The sequence below is a fragment of the Capra hircus genome, chromosome 25, assembly GCF_001704415.2.
Source record: "Capra hircus breed San Clemente chromosome 25, ASM170441v1, whole genome shotgun sequence".
Lineage (NCBI taxonomy): Eukaryota > Metazoa > Chordata > Mammalia > Artiodactyla > Bovidae > Capra > Capra hircus.
The window spans coordinates 103,658-121,392 of NC_030832.1; the positions used below are offsets into that span (position 1 = coordinate 103,658).

At 59.1% G+C, this 17,735-nt stretch overlaps 1 protein-coding gene across 4 annotated transcripts in view; it reads right to left on the reverse strand.

The window, feature by feature from the left end:
• The window catches only part of NPRL3 (NPR3 like, GATOR1 complex subunit), a 32,820-nt gene that overhangs the window by 5,381 nt on the left and 9,704 nt on the right, over positions 1-17,735 (reverse strand). For 3 of the 4 annotated variants that reach the window (XR_001917217.1, XR_001917218.1, XM_018040086.1), the window contains exons 3-8: positions 16,101-16,230; positions 14,948-15,022; positions 10,224-10,377; positions 9,219-9,300; positions 3,545-3,682; positions 2,298-2,454 (exon numbers count right to left, since the gene is read on the reverse strand). Coding sequence is in view for 2 of the 4 variants with exons in the window: in XM_018040086.1 (XP_017895575.1) it covers positions 2,298-2,454; positions 3,545-3,682; positions 9,219-9,300; positions 10,224-10,377; positions 14,948-15,022; positions 16,101-16,230 (736 nt within the window). In the remaining 2 variants the exon portion in view is untranslated. The remainder of the gene's footprint in view (positions 1-2,297; positions 2,455-3,544; positions 3,683-9,218; positions 9,301-10,223; positions 10,378-14,947; positions 15,023-16,100; positions 16,231-17,735) is intronic. The other variant, XM_018040087.1, reaches the window with a different exon arrangement.

A 17,735-nucleotide genomic window follows, 5' to 3' on the forward strand; every position in this document is an offset into this window, starting at 1 on the left:
CCTGATGACACTCACAGCTGAGGCCGACATTCCCTGATGTCTGCGCAGGGGCTCGGGCTGGTGAGCCTCCCCCGCGGGGCCTCCGCTGGGCCGCCTGCCGAAGGAAGCAGCAGTGCCAGCGGCTGGCATGGGCCACCCGCGGGGCCAGGCCCTGGGTGACCACACCAGTGGCCAACCCCGATCCGCATTGGGTTCAGTGTAGAGGGATGAGGAAGCAGACGGCAAGGGGCCCCATGGCAAGGCCACGGCCAGGGAGAGACAGAGGCGATATCATCAGAGCTCTGTGCAGGGCAACTGCAGCCAGGGGGAGGCGTGTCCACACCGGCCCCTGTCGGGCAGCTGCGGGGGCAGAGAGGGCCCCTCAGAGCCGCACACACACGGGCATCTGCTCTCAGCAGCACCGGTCAGGACGCCACACCGGTGCGCACACGACGGCCAGCGCCTGCGAGGCTTGTGTCTCCTGGGTGTTAGCAAAGCAGTCCAGGACCCCACGTGAGACACCAGGCACAGGTCAATAAACACTCGCACGTGGGGTGGACAAAGGTCATGGGGTAAAGATGGGGGAAGGAATCTAGAAAACAGAATCCCAAAGGGCTGCTTTGGGGGAAAAATGGCCTGAGAGCAGGGCCTGGTGAACAAGCTCCCCTACTGTGCTACGTGCCCATCTCCATGGAAAATTCTTAAAGAGATGGGAATACCAGACCGCCTTATCTGTCTCCTGAGAAACCAGTCTGTAGGTCAAGAAGCAACAGTTATGAGTCAGACATGGAACAAGGGACTGGTTCAAAACTGGGAAAAGAGTAGGTCAAGGCTGTATATTGTCACCCTGCTTATTTATTTATGTCTAGAGTACATCATGCGAAATGCCAGGCTGGATGAAGGACAAGCTGGAATCAAGATTATGGGAGAAAAATCAATAACCTGAGATATGCAGATAATACCACCCTACTGGCAGAAAGCCAAGGGGAACTAAAGAGCCTCTTGATGAGGGTGAAAGAGCGAAGTGGAAAAAGCTGGCTTAAAACTCAACATTAAAAAAAGTAAGATCATGGCATCCAGTCCTATCACTTCATAGCAAACAGATGGGGAAAATGTGGGAAAAGTACAGATTTTATTTTCCCAGGCTGGAAAATCACTCTGGACGATGACTGCAGCCATAAATTAAAAGACGTTTGTTCCTTGAAAGGAAAACTATGACAAACCCAGACAGCGTATTAAAAAACAGAGGCATCACTTTGCCAACAAAGGTCCATATAGTCAAAGTTATGGTTTTTCTAGCAGTCATATGCAGATGTGAGAATTTGGCCATAAAAGCTGAGCACCAAAGAGTTGATGCTTTCGAACTGTGGTGCTGGAGAAAACTCTTGAGAGTCCCTTGGACAGCAAGGAGATCAAACCAGTCAATCCTAAAGGAAACCAACCCTGAATGTTCACTGGAAGGACTGATGCAAAGAGCCAACTGATTGGAAAAGACGCTGATGCTGGGAAAAACTGAAGGCAAAAGGAGAAGGGGACGACAGAGGATGAGATGGTTGGATGGCATCATTGACTTGATGGCCACGAATTTGAGCAAACTCCAGGAGACAGTGGAGGACAGAGGCGTGTTGCCATCCACGGGGTTACAAAGAGTTGGTCATGACTTAATGACTGAACAACAACGAATATGCTGAGGAGCAAAGACCGCGGGCCCTCTGGAGGTGCCTCATGCAGCCCTGAGAGAGTTCCATCCCGGCCTCCGGAGGAGCTGAGGCCCCTGGCCTGGGCTCCGCTGCCCCCTGGTGGCCACGTGCCGCCCCGCTCCAGACCCAGGGTCCCCCTCGGGCTGTCGCTTGAGGCCCCCCTGGCCCAGCCTCCAACCTTTCCCTGTGCTTTTCCTCACCTTCAGCCCCGCCCACTGTTCCGCCAGGTCTACGGCCATGAGGAGGGGTCGCCATCTGATCAGAAAGGGCAGCCCCCAAGCACGTGACTCGGCAGGGAGATGGCACCTCGTACAGAACACAGGCCGGCGTGCCATGGGGTGTGGCTGGCTCTACACGGCTCCCACAGGGGCTAAGTCCGCTCACCCAGCACCATGAAGGCCTCACTCCTCTCTGCCACAGCCCAACGGCCCCGCCACGACACAGACACTCAGGAAGAACTCGGGCCGGTCTGCCTCCAGACCCATCACTGTGCAGCGGCCCTCGGCTGGGCTACGGCCCTAGGGAGGCAGCTTGAGGTGCCTCCTACGACACGTCCAGCCCCACCCCACACTGCCCCTCCTGCCCACTGAGGGCATCTCCCCAGGCCCCCAGAGGTACCTGCAGCAAGGCCAGGTCTGCGTCCTGGGCCAGCTGCTGCAGGTTCTTCACGGCGGACGTGGTCTTGATCACGCGCACCAGGGCCGGGGAGCAGTCAAGCGGGAGCTCGCCCAGCAGGGACTTCTCATCGCTGAGCAGCAGCAGGGCGTGGTACGGGCTGCGGGGCAGAGACATGGTCAGCGGGACAAGCAGTTTCGGGCTCTCGGGGTGGGCACCTGGAGAGAAGAGGCCACGGGAGGAACTGGAAGACAGGGTTGTGCCCTGAGGCCTTTAAAAGCCTGCGAGGATCACTGCTGCAGCAGAAAGAACTGCGGGAGCCCTGATGACCCCGCTCCATCCCACCTCCGGGACTGCCCGCAAACACTGGCTGACCGACAAATGAGTCAACCCTTCCCAAGGAAACAGGCCCAAACAGGGCTTCCCTGGTGGCTCAGATGGTAGAGAATCCACCTGCAACGCGGGAGACCTGGGTTCGATCCCTGGGCTGGAAAGATCCCCTGGAGAAGGGCATGGCTACCCACTCCAGGATTCTTGCCTGCAGAATCCCATGGACAGGGGAGCCTGGCGGGTGACCGTCCGTGGGGTCGCAGAGAGCACGACTGAGCAACTACGCGCAGCATACAACACACAGGAAAAGCGAAACCCCCACCTCAGACTATGAGCAGCGCCTCCCGGACACACGCCGGGAGGGAGCCCAGGAGGACAGGCACGGACAGCGCGGGGGCCAGGCCGAGGGCAGAAGGCAGTGCTCTGCTTCCTGTCATCGAACACCTGCTGTCCCGTGCCCAGAGCCCTTTTTCCGGTTAAAAGACATTTAAGGAGACAGATAACTCGGTGGGGAAGGGGAAGGCAGGAGACTGGGCTCTGCGCTCTCCTTGTAGGAGGAAGTCTGAAATGGACAGAGCCCACAAGTTCCGGTTCAAGCAGAGACCCCGGGAGTAACTCCATGAAGACACAGCCCTCTGAGGGCCAGGCCCCCTGCTGGCCATGAGGCGCGGCCTGCAGCCCCACCGAGGCCCCAGGCTGGGGCTGCAGCGCAAAGCCCTGCTCGGCCAGGCAGTGCCGAGAGGCTCTGGGGGTCAGCTGAGGGTGGTGGTCACTCCTGAACAAAACTGGACACAAAAACGTGTTTACAAAGAGCAGAGCCCTACCTGCCAGTTTCTGTGGCAGGAAGAGGACCCAAGTGCTTGGTACACCTCAGGCAGACACAGGAGAGAAGGGCCGGCAGGCATGGGGCTGGCACTCACCGGATGGCCTTCAGGCTGCGCTCGATGGCCTCTGGCGGGATGAGGCTGCTGGCCGCGTAGTGGATCTTGTGGGGCAGGCAGAAGCTCACCTCCAGCCAGCTGTTGACGTGGAGCCGCACCACCCCAGACGTGCACAAGCTGCAGACAGAGGGCCCTCAGCCTTGCACACTCAACCACACCTTGCACACCCGCCTGAGGGTGCCTCTCCCCGGCCCACAAGCACACTGCAGGGAGGCTTCCCAGAAGAGGCTTCCCATCCTACCCCGTATCTCAGTAGGTTAAGAGAAGAAAATGATGTATTAGGAACACACACAAAAGTTGCCTTTCTGGCCAGTTTTGGAATCTTCAGTCCAACCAGAAGCAAGGGATCAGGGAAGCCTCTCCAATCTCCGCCCTGGAGGCTCAATGCACCCCGGCGTCCCGGGGCTTCCTCTGCATGATGGGCTGTGGGCAGGGCAGAGCCCATCACCAAAAGGGAGGGATGAGTGGGAGAGGAAGGGGGAGCAGCGGGAGAGGAAGGGGGAGCCGGAGGGAAGGGTGGCGATGCCCGGCCCCCGGACATCCCGAGGCTGCTGCCGATGGCGCTGCCCTGCAGGCGCTCCACAGCCAGCAGCCACGCCAGCCCCGCTCGGGCTTTTGGCACCCCTCATCTCCCCAACCCTGTTCAGGCCAAACACAGCGACTCTGACTCTGTGTCTCCCATCCCACCTCAGACCGCCTGTCAATCCTGCCTGCTCCACGCAGGGACAAAGTGCACACCTGCTCCACTCTGGCCTCCCCAATCCGCCCTCCCTACGCAGACCCCCAGGGGTCCCACCTCAACAGTCCCAGCCAAGACCCCAAAGTGCCAGAGCCCTGTGGGACCTGCCCACTCTTGCCAACCCTGTGTCCTCCCGCCAGAGGGTCCAGCGAGACAGGCCACCTGCCGCTCTCCAAGCCCGTGGGCTTGCCCTGGCCACACGCTCTCCCTCAGGGCTCCTCCCTGCCTACAGATCCCAACTCGAGGCCCACCTTCTCAGTGGGGTGAGCCCCAGGCCTGGCCCTGGGCCCGCGGGCGGCTCTGAGCTGCCATCTGTCCTGTGCACTGGACAGCAGCAGGCCCTCCTGTCCGCGGTCAGTGCTGTTTCCTGACCAGAAACCACACGGTGCGGTGCTCACCGCATGGCCAGCAACAGGCAGGGACACTGAGAGCACTTCCCGCCTGGCGGGAGGAGGAGGCCTGAGGATGGGACCCTCTGGGCCGCCGTCTCTCAGGAATGAAGCTGAGGCCCTGGCCTGGCCCGGGTGCCAGGCACAGAAGGAGCGACTGCTAGCGCAGAGAAGGGTGTGGGGCCTGTGCCCCCTGCGCGGCCCCCTTCCCGCCACGCTCCAGCCCGCACTGCTGGCACTCAGGCCTCGGGGCTCTCGGGCACAGACTCAGGGATCTGGGTGCTAGAGGTGGCCCGCGGCCCCCGCCCCGCATCCACAGGCTGTTCTTACAGTCCCTCCCCACAGCCCTGTCCAAAGAGCTGTGCGGAATCCACAGGCAGCGGTTTCAAATGTAAAGATCAGTCCTTACTGTCCCCAGCAGGGAACAGGCCCCAGGGAGAGGGACCACAGGAAGCACACGGAGCACAGCTGCGACCCCAGCCGCCCCCAGAACTCCTGCGGCCCCAGCGTCGCTCCCTCTCCTGCGCTCCCACCGGGGCACCTGGAGGGCCGGGCCCTCTCCCCGGGCTTCCCTGTCTCCAGCCGTCCCCCTGGAGGGATGAGAGAGGGTCTCAGGCCCCCAGCTGCAGGGGGCCACAAGCTGTGGCTTATATGCAGCTCACTTCACCCCTGCTCAGAAAGGCAGTGGACTCAGAGCCAAGGTCTTCCTGTCTCTGAACTCCCCTCCAGGGCATGGCACAAGGCAGCTGCTGGAACGCCAGAGTCATAGTAAACGCCGAGATTCCTCTTTTCAAATGTAGCCAAGGGGGCTCCTCCAGGAGCCCAGCGATGCCATGTGCAAGCTGCTGAGCCAACAGGCCCAGGAGGAGGCCCCAGGCACTGGTTCAGGCTCTGGGTGCAGTCTACAGCCTGCATGTGGGGGCTCCCACTCAGCCGTGCCAGGAAAGACACACGGAACTGTAAGCAAACTATGTGAACACAAGAAGCCGGAGGAAGTGGTAAGAAAAGGGACGCAGGGAGGGGGGAAGGCTAGGTGTAGCCTGGGGCCTCACGGGGATCAGCAGAGGTGCCAAATCTGGTACCAGGCAGACAAGCCGTCAAGGCCTGTGCAGCACCATGGGGTCCCAATCAATGGGGTCGCGAAGAGCTGGGCAGGACTGAGTGACTGAGCGCCAGCAGAGTAGAGGCTGGGCCCGAAGAGGGCCCCGAGCAGCGCGCACTTGTACCCTCAGCGCAGCTGACGGTTTGGTGGGGACACTGAGGAAAACACTGTGCCCGTGTGAGGCTTATCCGGCCCCTCACACGGATAAGGCCACACCACACACTGGACTGCAGCTCTGAGACCCCGCCCCGCCTGCGACATGAGATAGATGCGCCCCCAGAGCCCGAGCCCCAAGGCGATCACACTGGCCTTTCAACAAGCTCTTATCTTTCACATCCCAGACGGCACAGGATGCAAGCTCATCCCCCACCTCACATCTCAGCATCCAAATTTCAGTCCCTAACCTAACGTCCTCCTGTGGGCTCACACCAGTCACCCTTCTCCCTGCCCCAGACCAGAGACCTCTGAAGCCAGCCCTGCACCCTCTGGTCCCAAACACAACACACAACACTGCAATGATCCAAGAGGACTAGGTGGGCTCCTAACAGCCAGCACTGCAATTTCCAACACAGGCGCACTTTGTGGAAAGGACTGAAACTCCCAGGATATTCGCGGGCGAGTCTGTGGGCCCGGCCCTGCTCTGGACAGGCAGCTATGAGCAAGGCAGAGTCCCCAGCACCACCACAGGCCAGGAACTGCTCGGCAAACACTTCTTCAAGCCCCACCACGGGATCCACATGCTGAACACAGATGGCCAGGGGACATCCCCAACCTCGGGGGATGCTGTTGCTGAAGTAACCAAGCTACAAGGGGAGACACAGGTGCTGGGCAAGCAGCGGTGGGCTCCACGCAGTCACATGGCAGCAGTAGCTCACAGACGCAGAGGTCCCAGCGCACAGGGCCTCCAAGCCACACCGCACACGGGACTGCAGTCAAAGCACTCAGTCCAGAACGCCCCTGTGCAAGGTCCCAGCCCAGCCGCGAACCTCAACCGGACCTCAGCTTCAGGCCTCTTGCTTCTGCTCTGAGAAAGCCCTTCCCAGGGCCTGCCGGCGAGCCTCCACCGAGAAAGGGCTGTGTGCTCCCTACCACCTGCCTTCCTGCCCCTCGGTGCAGCCCGCCCTGCAGCAGCAGGGTGGGTCAGGCCAGACCCTCACAGCCTTCCCGCTGGTTCGAAGCTGCTGCTGTCAGCAGGCGGGGACAGAGGAGGACACGGATGGCCTGGGATTCCTACAGGAGAAGCACTGGGCGGGACCCAGGGCACAAGAGTGGGGCCTGGAAACAAGGAGGGGGTCATCTGGGTTCAGGAAGGAGGCAAAGGGCTGAATGGGGGACCCGGGAGCTGCTCTCGCTGAGTGCTGACTCCTGTCCTTGGAACTGCTGCCACTAGAGGGCGCTGGGCTGCCCCAGCTCCAGGCTCGGCCGCTCCAGCAGACCACGAAGGCAGCAGTCAACTCTCGAGGGTCAGCATCTCAACACAACTCAAGCCTAAGAATTCACAGCTCATTGTTTGCTCAGAAACATACTGTCTGGCTCTGGACTGCTTTTTACTGTAAGCGCACAGTGGCCTGGATCTAGCATGCAGTTTCAAGGGACGCTGTTCTGATGTCCTCTGACACCCAGAGGTCATTGAAATAAAGACATGGTAACAGCAGCCACGCTGTGCATCCCTGAGGACAGCTCTCCCTCCCACCTAAAGGCACCTGTGCCCCACAGGAGGAAACGGGGCCAGAGCAGAGCGTTCACAGAGAAGGGAACAGGGGTGGGCCCAGGTGAAGAGGTGCACACCTGCGTTCATATCAGCTGACCTGAGACACCATCTACCGTGGTCAGCAGAACCCGAAAGCTCATAAAACTCTGCGGCAAAGTCAGGTGCTGCTGACAGGTGGGCAGACGCAGCCATAGAGGGCGGCACCTCCATGACACACACACCTGACTACTCAGCCGGCAGTTCCACTTAGGAATTTCTCTCAGGGATGCACGGGCACTCACAAAAAAAAAAAAAAAAAAAAAAAAAAACACGTGTGGCTAAGCAGGATGTCCTTCAGCAGCAAAAGCCGGAGCCCATGAAGCCCCAGGGAGGCGGCAGGCAGCTGGGCAGCAGAGAAGTCAGTCCTTATTTACCAACAGGCAGATATCTAAGTTGCTCATGGAGGTACAGGGCAACCGCACAGGCAGTATGCTGCGGGCTCACCCTCCTGTGCTTCGCGCCCCGAGGGGCACACAGCATGCAGCCACCTGACACATCCTGACACCGGACGGGACCTGGCGAGGTCTAAGGGGAAAGAAGCCCAGCGCTCTGACTTTCAGACCTGACCGACAGGGGACCTCTTCAAAGGCTTAAACTGAATAACAAAAGGACAATTACCAAACCATCACAGTGATTATCACTGGGCATGGGATTACAGATGGTTTTACTTTCTTTATACGTCCCTGTATCTATAATAAACACATAATATTGATGAAATCAGAAAAAACATTAATATTAAAAAAAAGGAGAGGAGAAATCTCTGGCAGCCCAGTGGTTAGGACTCCATGCTTCCACTGCAGGAGGCCAGGATTCAACCCCTGGTTGGGGAATTAAGCTATCACAAGCCCCACTGTGCAGCCAAAAAAAAAAAGAGAGAGAGAATTCATGGGGAAAAAGAAAACTTACATGGAAAAAAGAAAGGATGTGGACAAACCACCATCTCCGAGGGGGCTCTGGCCACAGCTGTCAGGTCAAGCCCACCTCCAGTGGGGAACACGGTCTCCCGGATGGAGGAGGCCGGGGCAGGGAGGACGTGGGGCAGGGAAGCTGGCGGCAAGGGGAGGTGAGGGGGCAGTGCCCCTCACGCCCTCCGTCCAGCAACACGCCGGTCCCCTCAGCCCCGAGAGGCCTCTGGTGAGCCCGCTGGCCAGGTGCAGAACAGGAGAAGCTGCCAGCCAGCGGCACTCCCCCAGGACTGGGGTCCTACAGACCCAGGGCTAGGGAGCAGTGATCAAAGCCCCGCGGACACACTTTAGAAAGGAGAGGAGTGCCTTGCGTGTCCACACTAAGAGCTGGTGCTGAGCTGGGGTTCCCACCATGTCTCCACTGCCTGCTGCCCACACACTCAGTGTCCCAAACCCCCAAGACTAGAGCTAGTGGGGGGAACAGGGCCAGCCCTAGACCCTGAGCCTCAGTCTCCTCTTGGGTGCGGCGGCCACAGTGACCTCGCCTGAAGAAGGCGGGGCTGCAACGCGGTAGGTGCTGTGCTCAGTCAGCGTCAGCCTGCGTTCTAGGCCCCACACACAGCTCTCTTCAGGTCCATTTTCTAGTCAGAGCAAAGTCTGGGGTGCCGTCCCAGCCAGGCGCCTTCCCGCCCTCCCTCCCATCTCAGGCAGAGCAGGGAAGTGGCACCCGCCTTGTGGAGGCCCTGGACAGAAGGCCGCTCGTCTTACCTGTCATAAGCGTCCTTGAGGTCCCTGGCCAGCTTGCACTTGGGCAGGATGTGGTGGAATGGGGACTGAGGCCCGTCATTTGCTGCAAGAGTTGTAACACAGGGGACTCAGAGCCTGCACAGCACAGAGCTCACACAGGCCAGATGGCAAGTTCAGGCTAAGAAGAACTTTAAGTGACCAAACATCAGGACGTTGCCCGCTGGTCTGCGCCACCGTCTTCTGGATTTCCCCTGACCGCTGGCCTCACCTGACTCTGCAGGTACAGGCTTCACGTAACATCTAACAAAAAACAGATGCACTCACATTGAACTTTAAAAAATTCTGGTGAAAAAGTCACAAACCCTTAAGAATGTTTTTAAAAGATAAAACTTCTGGATTGTTATTATTAATAGTACATAACTGGGGAAAATAAATGTATTACACATTTTGACAACTGTCAAACATCAAAAACCAATTCTTCCAAGTGGCACATTCACATGTACTTTTACTTATAGCTAAAATTAGCCCAAGCTCACTGGCAAATGTAGTCCTGGGTTTCTCTTCTGCTATGGAGGTGCTGGCCTGAGAAGACAGAGGTGCAAGGCCTGTGCAGAGGGGGCGTCTCTCAGCTCTGAAATGCTGACAGTGCACCACGGCCTCGAGCGGGCCTATCAGCAGATACTACTTTTAATAACTGGTCAGCTGACCGCTCAACTGGGCTCCCCTTCACTTCTGCTGAAAGCAAAGAAGAGGCCTCCTTCCAGCTTGACGCTGCCCCTCCGCATGCCCCCCATCCCAGGGAGACTGCCCAGCAGGACCAGGGTGGCACCTGACCTGCAGGAAGAGCCATCACGTGGGGTCTGGGGGAGGGGAACATTTTGGGCTGGGAGCCACTCCCAGAGCATCAGCTTGGGGCCCGGGGTCTCGCTGGGAGCTCTGAGGGTCTCGCTGCGTGCCCAGGGCACGCCCAGTCCAGCACGGAGCCCGCCCGCCTCCGTGCCCAGGAGAAGCCGCCGGCGCGCTCACCGTCGGCCGCGGCGGACGCCTCGTCCTGCAGCGCCAGGATCAGCTTGGCCTCCCGCGTGAGGTACTGGCAGCGGCGCTCCTCGTGCTGCAGCACGGTGGCGATGCGGCGGGAGAGGGTGTGCAGACAGCCGATCACCGACGGGTCCGCGTGGGCCTGCAGGGCGCCCCGGGAGGACACGCAGCATCGCTCAGACCGCCAAAGAGCCCTCTCGGGGTGTCCCGTCCCGGCAATGTCCCCCTCTCCCGGCAATGCCGGTCGGCTCACGGTCCCCGGTGGGCATGGAGCTGCTGCCCACACGGCAGCACAGACTGCCCTGTGGGGTCCCCAGTGGGGAGGGACAGGCACGCAGGCACTTCTAACGAGTGAGAGAGGGTGCCGTACTCAGGGGCCCAGGCCAGCACGTCCAGGGACGCGGGGGATGTTCAGGAACGCACTCCGGGCCTCTAGGAACAGCCCAGTGACACAACGGAAGGCCCAGACCCCGCCACCACGTGTGGGGGGACCCAAGGTCACAGGCTTCCGTCTGAGGAAGAACAAGGGCTCCTTCCTCTCCCATCAGCCCACGCGTCAAGTGCTCAGAGTAAGCCTACGGAGCAGAGCCCCGGCGGTGTCTACAGTCTCCAGGGAGCAGCTGGTGAGAGCTCAGTCGCGCAAGCACACAGGCAACAACGGGGACACAGCGTGAGGCGCGAGCGTGGGCCACGACTCAGTGGCGACCCCCGTCCTCAGAGGGAGCGCTCTTCCCGAGGGCTGGCTGCCAGCCCAGCAGGCCCCGCACGCCCCTCTGCACCCCTCTGCTAACCCTGGCACCTATCGGGGGCCCCAGCCAGGCCAGGCCTGCACACCCGCCCAGGCCAAGGGTGGGGCAGGCAGCTGTGAGGTCTGTGAAGATGCCCCCAGAGCTGATAACCGCCCGCGTGACTCAGCACCCCAGGAGCCGACAGGGAGGCTGAGTCATCCCGGGTGGAGGTGGGAGGAGGGGAGAGTGGCGGCCCCGATTAGAGCCACCGCTTGGCCTCCCCTCCTGTTTATCTGCAGGCACGGCCCTCGGCAAAGGTCCACAGCCAGGCTCCTGAGCCAAACCTTGACCTAGACAAAGTAAACACCTTCATCACCTGGAGCTGGAGACACTCTAGCTCCTAGCAGGTCCACACTCACAAGCAGAACTCACCCCTGGAAGCACACCTGTGCGGCGAGGGGCTGAGGGCTAGACCCACACCGGGCCCCCTGCAGATCGCAGCCCTCCCCACATCCAGGAGGGCCCCTCAAGGGTCCCCGGAAGGTCACGGGATAGAGGGTCTGGGTTAAGTGTGTACACAAGTGCCTCAAATCAAAATGTTCTGCCTTAGATTTTAGAAAAATCTGTGTAAAAATCCTCCTCCCAGCAAAGCAGAGGGAGGAGTGTGACCTGGGCACATGGTCACTCCCTGACCCCCCAGCACACGTCTACTGGCTGGGATAGGACGGTGCCGCAAATCGGGTGCCCAGGGCCTCTCACTCACACTCCTGGGCGAGGCCCACATGGACGAGCGTGCCTAGGTGTCCCGACTGGCTGCAGGGCTTGGTCCGGCTGCAGGGCTTGGTCCGGCTCCAGGTGCCTGGAGAGCCCAGGCTATGTGGGGTACACCAAGAAGGTGACCACCGAGGATGCGCCAGCCCCGCTGGAGCTCTGAGAAACATGCCGTCCCTGCAGACATGCTGTGAAGCAGCATGACGCGCAAGGCATCGCCAGTGAGACTGTCTCGCCCGTGAAACTCCCACCAAACAGTCAGGCCCTCAGAGCAGATGTCCAGTTTGCAGGAGACAAACGGAACGTCTGCACAGAGATGGGTCTAAAGGAGGAGAGAGTTCTAGATGATGGAGAGGAGGGGAGCGTTAGAGGCCTGGGCACACAACCCCCCACGCTTCTGTGGGCTGGCTTCTGGTTTTCACTCCAGTTTAGATAGGCCAACAGGAAAAAAATGCTGTGACGACTGGGACACGTTCCCATGAACCAGACACTAGCGTAAGTTAGTTCTGTCAGGTATGGTGTACAACAGCTGTTCCCTCTCAGAGACGGTTCCTGAAGTATGTAGGGGTGAGCAGACAGGCGCTCTGAGACCTGTCGTCCTCAGCCAGGCAACAGGGTCTGGCAGAGGAGCCAGGGGCAGAGACAGCAGCCGTGGGACCTGAGACAGGGGCACAAGGGTCATCAGTCTACTGTCTCGAGCCCAGGGCGTGCTGAAAACTTCAAAGCAAAAAGAGTGTACGTTTTTATATGACTACAGAAAAGAGGAAATAAAACCCGTCCACTCTTTACCTTGCATTCAATTCCTCCCATTGCTCACATCACTGCCTCTGTGCTCTGAAGTCCTACGCTGCCGTTTCCTGCGGCTTTAACCTGGGAGGGACCCACCCGCTCACTCCAGCATCTGGCCTCACCCCCGTTCTCACCTGCGGTGGCCACAAAACACGCTAGTGTATAAACTACCACCCTGTCTAATTGTTCTCCGGCCACTGGACAGCAGGATTATCTCCAGCTTGCTTATTATAAAAATCCGCATACACTTTAAAATCTGCCTTTTTCCCTGACTGCCGCGCCCAGGGGAGTCACACACTCGGCTATCACACGCCGCTGCTCCCAGAGATGAGGGCCTGCCTGCAACATCCAGGGCGGGGCCGCGGCGGCTCCTCACACCCCTGCCCCTCAGGGGCTATCAGAGTTGACGGGTGGACAGCACTGGTCACGGTTTCGGCCTGTCTTCAACAGCACTGAGTTCTTTCTGTGATGTCTGCAGTACATAATGACATACACAATAAAAGACACTGAACACGCACACGCCACCCAAGTGCACGAAGCAGAAAGCAACGCTTCCCCTCTGGGCACCTCCAGCCCCACAGTCACCAGCAGAGACCACTGTGTCTAACTGGCAGCTCTCCACTGATCAGCAAGGGGGCAGTTTTGAGAAGACAGCTCCCTTCAGAATGAAGAAAGCTTTTCTCCAGCATTATTTTGATTCTAAACTCTTCAGTGAGATCAAAAAAGCCTCGTGAGACTCAGAAGGCAGCTGAGGTGGCAGGCCCACTCCTGCTGGAATCACTCCCGCCACCACGCAGGGAACAGAGCACACTGCCTGCTCCTTGTCACCAAGGCACAATCATTCTCTCTCTGACACTTCTGTACGAAAGCCACCTGCAGCGCACGTGTGCGACCAGAAAGAACGACTGGCCTCTCCAGTGAAATCCGCCGGTGGAGGAGTGCCATACTTAACTGAGCACACGTCTCCTAGATTTCAAGGTTCCTCGCAACACCAGCCAGTCCCTGCCCACGAGTGCTTCTCATGCTTGCTGAGACCCCCTGCATTCTGACAGCTTCGTGCCGTGCTCAGTTGTGTCCGACTCTTTGTGACCCCATGGACCGCAGCCCACCAGGCTCCTCTGCCTACAGGATTCTCCCAGCAAGAATACCGGAGTAGGTTGCCATTTCCTCCTCTAGGGGATCTTTCTGAACCAGGGATCGAACCTGCATCTCTTGCACTGGCAGGCGGTTCTTTACCACTGAGCCACCTGGAAAGCCCTCTGACAGCTTTACCAAGAAGAAATTTCCTCTAACTAGTGAAAACAAAACTTCAGACAGTGCTAGGAACTGCCTTAAGAAGTAATTAGGCTTAATTCTAAAACAACCCAACGTAACAAATGTTGCCGAGAATGTAGAGAAATTGGAACTCTCCTACATGGCTGGTGGGGGTGTAAAATGGTGCAGCTGCTGTGGAAGACAGTCTGGCAGCTTCTCAAAAGGTTAAACCCTGAGTCACCACAGGACCCAGTAAGTCCATTTCTAGTATGCGCCCAAGGGAAATGAAAACATGTGTTCACACAAAACTTGTACATAAATGTCCTTAATGGCATTTTTCTTACAGCCAAATGGTGGAAACAACCCAAAAGTTCACCAGTAGATAAAGTATGATCTCCATTCAGTGGCATATGATTGAGCCACAGAAAGGGATACATATCACAACATGCATGACTCAATCAAAAGATCACTCTAAGGACCCTCAAGGGCCTACTGCAGAGCACAAGGGGCTCCATATCTTCTGATAGTCTGTAACGCAGCCTGAAAAATATACGGGTGTGGCAGCCACTTTGCTGTGCACCTGAAAGCTACATATCAGCCACACTTTGATTTAAAAAGGTTATGAAAAACTGGGTGAGTCTCAAAACCATTACATCAAGTGACAGAAGTTAGACATCAAAGCTCACAGACTGTAGGATCCCTTTCACATGAAGCATACAGAGCAGGTAAACCCACAGAGAGAGAAAGCAGACTGGCAGTTCCCAGGGCTGGGAGAGGAGAGAGCACTGGGAGTAACTGCTGTCCTTCTGGGACAATGGAAATAGGGAGGCAGTGACGGTTAGACAATGCTGTTGCCAGATGCCACCAAAATGTCCTGCAGAATGGTTACGATGATATGCTTTATGTGCATTTACTTTAAGAAGAGGGGAAGGATGAAGTTAAGACTCTTTTAGCTCCCAGGAGGGGCCAGTGCTGTGCCCAGAGTGGGCTGAGTTGAGTGAAGGACGCAGTAACCGGAAATGAGTCACTGCCCCTCCAACCCCTCCCTGAGCCCCTCTCCCAACCCCTCCTCCTCAGCACCTCCTTCTGCCCCGACCCCTCCCCTGTGACCCCCACCCTTCCCCTAACGCCCCCTCCTCCCTGATCTGCTCTTCAGTCATTTAGACTCACCCTCAGTGCAAACACCACATTGAAAAGAATCATGGTGGGAGCCTCCCTCTTCGGGGACGGGTCAGTTTTGGAGACCTGTGAAAGGGGCACAGTTCTATGCGTGAGAGCCACCACCTGCCAGGACAAGCACTTGGAGCAATCCCGCCGCAGTCAGGATCACACTCCAGAGTACTTGGAACCAGAGAACCAAGCCCGAGGCCCCTGAGAGGCACCCAGAGTCTGCACGGGCAAATGCAGGCTGCACGGACAGACGGTCACGGTGGAGAAAGGAGCAGAAAATTGCTGTGACCCAAACAGACAAGACTGTCCCGTCACCTCGAGTGAGCTGGCTGCCCGGAGGAGACGGCATGGGCCACTGGGGCACCAGCCTGCCCGGGGCCCAAGCACCAGCTGCCGACAAGCGTTGCCAGAAGGGGCAAAGGGATCCCCGGGTCACCCATCAGGCCAGTCTCCAGCCCTGTGCCTCCAGTTCTGCGGGCAGGGTGGCGAGGGGCTGCCAAAGGCCCCCACCCCACCCACAGGCCACCAGTGGCGTGGAGTCAGTGTGGGCAGGGCGGGTTCCCCAGGGACTCTGTCCCCACCGTGTCCCCTGCCCTGGCAGCTCCTGCTGTCTCGGAAGCTCTCCTCCAGACGAGAACACCTGAGGACCACACCCCAGGCCCTCACAGGATTTCTGGATCATGTGTGCGTCACATCAAAACGCTTCAGAAGCCCAGGGACACTGGTGTCACTCCTGCCTCCATGCAGAGGGCTGACTGGCAGCTCCAGTGTGCAGATCCCCTTGGCTAACAGTGCATCCAATCTCCACAGAGAACACACAGAGCGGGCTCAGCAAGACAGTGAGAGCTGAACTGATAATACTGTTGGCTAGGATGCCACTGAATGAGCAAGAAGACATGCTTGCACTGCTTTATACAGAGCCCAAGGGTCTGACACACTGCTGACCTCCCTCTCTTGGCATCCCCCCAAAACAGACACGGTGTACACAAAGGGCAAGGCCACGGTCCAGAGACTCCAGATGCAAACAGCAAAAGCTCCGGGCAGGGACTCAGGGCCTACGAGGAGGTGCAGGTGGGCAAGCACCTGACGGCTCTGCCCTCCACAGCCCCAAAGGCCACGGAGCCAGGGGCCCGCGCCTGCCCGGCGCCCGTACCTGGCCCAGCGTGTGCTGCAGCAGCGTCGGGTGCCCAACAAACCGCACGTTGTCGATCTTCAGTTCAAACTTCTGGCCACACATTTCAGACTTGGTTGCCAAAATTGTTGCCAGAATGACATCTGAAAACCTTAAAATTTAAAAAGACAGTGGAGTGAGAAGAGTTAACTGAGAGCCACAGCAGCAGGCCCACTGCCCTGGGTGGGGGCAGCGCCCCCGACCAGGACCGGGAAGCTTCCACCCCACGCTTCGGAAGCAACCCCCAGGGTCAGGGCAGAGCTACAAGGTGAAGGCACGAGCGGTCCCGCAGGGCATGTGCTGCCACCCTGGACCCGCCCAGGCAGGAGGAGAGAGGCGTCTGCCCTCAGGAAGGCTGCAGGCACTGGCAAGGCCCTGAGGAACCTTGTTAAGGCTCGGAGGCCGGGGGCGGGGGCTCCCTTAACGGGCCCAGGGGTGCGGAGTGCCCCCCAAGCCCACAGACGCCAGCCCCTTGGTGCTGACTGAGGCCCAAGGGGATGCACATATTGGAGCCTGTGAACCGCTCTCATCCCAGGGAAGCTCCCGGGCCTCCCGCACCCTGAACATGTCACCCCCCAGCTTTTATTCAGGAAAACATTTCAGACACATGAAATGCGCAGATCCACTGACTGCGAGGATGGAGGGACAGAGAGAGATGGAGGCCACGGAGGAAGAAGGGCTGGTGAGCTGGCTGTGGGCCCAGCAGCAAGGCCCCTTCCCTCCTGCCTGGGGCGTCGGGGTGGGGGCGTCACCACAGGGAGGAGAGTGCAGGGCAGCCTCGTCCCCAAGCCCCGGCCTGGGGCCTCCACTCTGCAGACACAGACGCCCCATGTCGAACGTGGAGCCAGAGGGCAGCAAGTCCTGTGCTTATCCCCACACCGGGGAAAAGCCTCTCCAGCAGCCAGGTGGGAGGACAGGCTGTGCGGGGAGGGCTCCACAGGGGCCACTGAGGACACAGGCTTCCCGAGCAGCGGGGCTGGCGGCAGCACCCCGGGACTCTCCCAGGGGCCACGCTCTAGGCGGCACCTGCCCCGAGAACCCTGGCCCCTGGAGGAAGGAGGGCCGCACACTGTGCACGCTGCTGCTTCCACCCGGCTACAAAGCAACCAGACACCACGGGACTCAAGGGTCCAGGAAGGGGCCCCGCAGTAGCCTGTGCACGCCCAACACCGGACGAGCATAAACGGGACCAGCAGCCACGGGAGTCCCTCGGAAACCGCTGAGGCCCAGGGCGGGGTCACACTGGTGTCCAGTCTTCCTCCAGGACTGAGGTGGCCCTCTAGCCATGCTCAGTCACCTGGGGTCCCCAAACGAACCAGACACAGAGGGTCTGTCAGCGAGGGCTGCCGTGCCTCTAGCAGTCAGGGCTGCGGTCGGCCCTTCCCACACGGACACCATCAGAGACGTTCTGGAAACATGGGGCCTGCAGCCTGGCCTCGGCTCCCACTGTGGGGCCTCGTTCCCGGGAACATGGCCCTCTGGTGAGTCAACCAGACACAGGAGACTCTGGACCTTTCTTCAAAACCTCTCGATGGCTCGCTCTGCCTGGGAAGCCGTGCCGGGGCCTGGAGACCAGAGAGGACACAGTGTGGTGGAGCCTCCCTGACACTGCTGCCC